Source organism: Plutella xylostella, chromosome 9 (genome assembly GCF_932276165.1).
Source record: "Plutella xylostella chromosome 9, ilPluXylo3.1, whole genome shotgun sequence".
Classification (NCBI taxonomy): domain Eukaryota; kingdom Metazoa; phylum Arthropoda; class Insecta; order Lepidoptera; family Plutellidae; genus Plutella; species Plutella xylostella.
The window spans coordinates 5,104,621-5,107,903 of NC_063989.1; the positions used below are offsets into that span (position 1 = coordinate 5,104,621).

Below are 3,283 nucleotides of genomic sequence, written 5' to 3' on the forward strand. Positions count from 1 at the left end.
ATAGATTATTCTGATGTAGGTACCTATGTATATTGTATGTACTCATGTACATTGTACATACATCGGTAAAACTTTCTCAGAAGTCTTTTAAGTCTAGGTATTGGGAAACCCATGATACTTAATCATTTATTTTTTTGCTATCTAGATCTTTAAATTGATATGAAATGATAAGATAAAGGCATTTTTAAGTGAAATTTCATACGTAGAGCATGATGTCTATACTTACCTGTACGTGAAAAGATAACTTTATCTTTGACTGAAATGAAGCTGTTGGACCAATATCTGTGTCAGTTGTTTTACAATATCGACAAAATGAAGATATTATTTGCAATTTTATTTTTTATACTGAGTGAGTGAAGTAAATTGTATTATACTAGTGTTTTATATACTTATTTATGTTTAGAAATAGTAGTGTTGTGAAATGTTGTTTTTAAAATCGAGAAAAGTCTGTTATAAACATCAAATAGTTAAAAAGTTGGTCAAAGGCATTTAAGAAACACAATAAAAGCTTTCTAAAGTTGTGAAAAAAGCTCCTGAGCTTTTTCGACTTCAGTGAAAAAGTCACGTGTCCATTTCAAGGGCGTATTACATATATTTTTCGCAATTATTTAAAATCTTTCTCCACTAACAAATTGTATAATCTCGGTATTCATTTGTTTTATCCAGTAACTATAAAATGAACGTAGGTAATACTAAACCTACATAAATACTACCAAGATTATTGACTTTAAAGTCTAGTACTTATCAATTTCACCTGTAGCTAGAATTGAATGTTCCAGGCCATCCTTATAAGGATATGCGAGTATATGCGAAAATACTTCAACTTTAAAACTATGTACATTGTGTGTTTTTCATCAACAAAATATACAGTGCCACAATCTTATCTGTTCCGGTGACAGCTCACATAAATGCCTAATATTTCTTGATTCTATAAGATTTTAAGTTTGCTTGTATTGTTAATTCGCTCTTGTGGTGTTAATAAACCCATCTAATCTATATCAATATATAATTTATTAGTAAATAATGAGATATGGACCAATTTAGTTAACTGTCACCGGAACAGATAAGTTTGTCGCACTATACTTATTTTGAACCATGGAAGTAGAGAAAATTCTAAATTCTTTTTTTCTACTTCCATGTTTTGAACATAGTTTTAAAGTTGATTTTATTGATAAAAACACACCATGAACATAGTTTTAAAGATGAGGTATTGTACTTGCAATAAAAAATCTATAACAAATCCACAACATAACCAAACCCATTTCAGCACCCAGTGACTACACCCTAGCCTCATCGTCTCTCACATCACCTCGCATAATAAACGGGGTAGACGTGGACATCAGCCGGGTGCCGTACCAGGCGGCCCTGAGGAGGCGGGTGGCGGAGGCGTGGAGCCACTCGTGTGGGGCCGTGGTGGTGCACTCCAGGGCCGTGCTGACCGCCGCGCATTGCGTGCTTGCGTAAGTGGTCCTGTGAGCTGATAGTTAAACAAAACAATACTTTTTATTTGCACCAAAAGGAAATAATACAATAATCAACTTATAAACATAAAAAAACAGTACAGAAAGGCGGCTTTATTGATAACATCTCTACCAGACAACCTTTGGGTGAAAGAGATAATATGAACATATTTTGAGGTATTTAGCCGTGCATTGGTCGAGGAGCGGCCGAGGATACTGACTCGCCACTTTATTCGGTAGGTCCGGAGTAACAAGGGAATTAGTTTTGATTCATTGACCAAAGGTCATTCCCTTGTCTATTTTGCCTTTTGCGACAGTTCCCGATAGAGCTAATTTTAGTGGTTTTTATAAGTTCCTACGTTAAGAATTTAAAGCTGCATTCACAATGGTTACTTTTTCACCGAAAATGCTGATCTTTTGTTTGATATGTTATGATAATTAAACTATGTTTTATTAAAACAAAACTTGATACATACATAAAAAATCTGTCAAAGTCAGTCAGTTATTTAACCGTCATTAAAATAGGTTTATTATTTCAGATATAAACAGAATCCAGATAACTTGCGGGTGTTGGTAGGAACGTCCTACCGTTCCTCGGGAGGCAGCACATACCCTGTGACCAAAGTGGAAGTCCATAAAGACTATTCTAGCACATCACTGAACAATGACATCGCAGTGCTACAGACGAGTTTCATAGTATTCAGTGATAAAGTTTTGCCAATCAAAATTATACCTTACGGCGCGTTCATACCTGATGGATCTCAAGCAATAGTTTCGGGGTATGGTGTCACTGAAGTAAGTATGTTTGTTACTGTTATTATTATTATTATCCCCACTAAAGTCTAAGTAACGAAGCGTGAGACGCCCTCCAGCTGGCTGGACTGAGGATCATAGACAGGAGGTCGGATGGATGCCATGGCCAAGTAGAAGATAGAAATATGGAATTAGTCTATAGGGAGTCCATTAATTTTAATCAAATCAGTCTACAATACCGATACCTTTGTTTTCTCTAATTGTGAAAAAAAATTAACCTTTAAAAGAATCAACAAAGAAAGTCAAATCAGATGCAATTAGAGCAGACAAAACATGTATTGAGAGCACTCTACATTCTTACGCATCACGTCACCATCCTTATCATTATCATACATACTGACTACAGAAGTAGGCAGTATGACTCACAATTTACATTAAACTCCTAGTAATATAAATATGTATACATACATTTTTCAGTCCGCTACTGCATCAAGAACACTTCGTTCTGCGACGGTGAACATCGTGCCTCAATCGGCATGCTTACGCGCCTACCTGTCCATAGCTACGGTCACCTCTGAAATGATATGTGCTGTTGGAGCCAACCCGGGGAAAGACGCATGCCAAGGTGATTCTGGAGGACCACTGGCCTACAATGGCTACCTGATCGGTCTGGTCTCGTGGGGGGAAGGCTGTGCTGATGTGAGGTACCCCGGCGTGTATACACGAGTCTCAGTGTATACTAAGTGGATACAGGAAGTTTTGGATAAAATTGATAAGAATACGGATTGAGGAAAATTTAGTACGGTGATTTTTTGAAACAGTACCTATGTAATAATAATGTCTTGGTTGTGTAATATTAAATAGAGATTAAGGACCCTGAAAATGATGTAATCTAAATCTGTGTTTTAATTGCCTATTCTGATCTGCAAGAAAATTACAACATAAATGATAACATGAAGCAATTCCAACTGAGGCCCACTTATCGATTTATCGATACGAGTGACGAATCGCATCGGATCATAGTCGTGTCATGTCGTGTAACCTAATTTGAATACAAACAACTCTTTACG

The 3,283-nt window shown here is 36.3% G+C and overlaps 1 protein-coding gene across 1 annotated transcript; it reads left to right on the top strand.

The window, feature by feature from the left end:
• Positions 1-200: 200 nt before the first annotated feature.
• LOC105389228 (trypsin-1) lies at positions 201-3,013 on the top strand. Its single transcript, XM_011560320.3, has 4 exons — positions 201-349; positions 1,268-1,460; positions 2,000-2,255; positions 2,691-3,013. The coding sequence occupies exons 1-4, from the start codon at positions 262-264 to the stop codon at positions 3,000-3,002; spliced, it is 849 nt and encodes a 282-aa protein (XP_011558622.3). The 5' UTR covers positions 201-261; the 3' UTR covers positions 3,003-3,013.
• Positions 3,014-3,283: the final 270 nt, after the last annotated feature.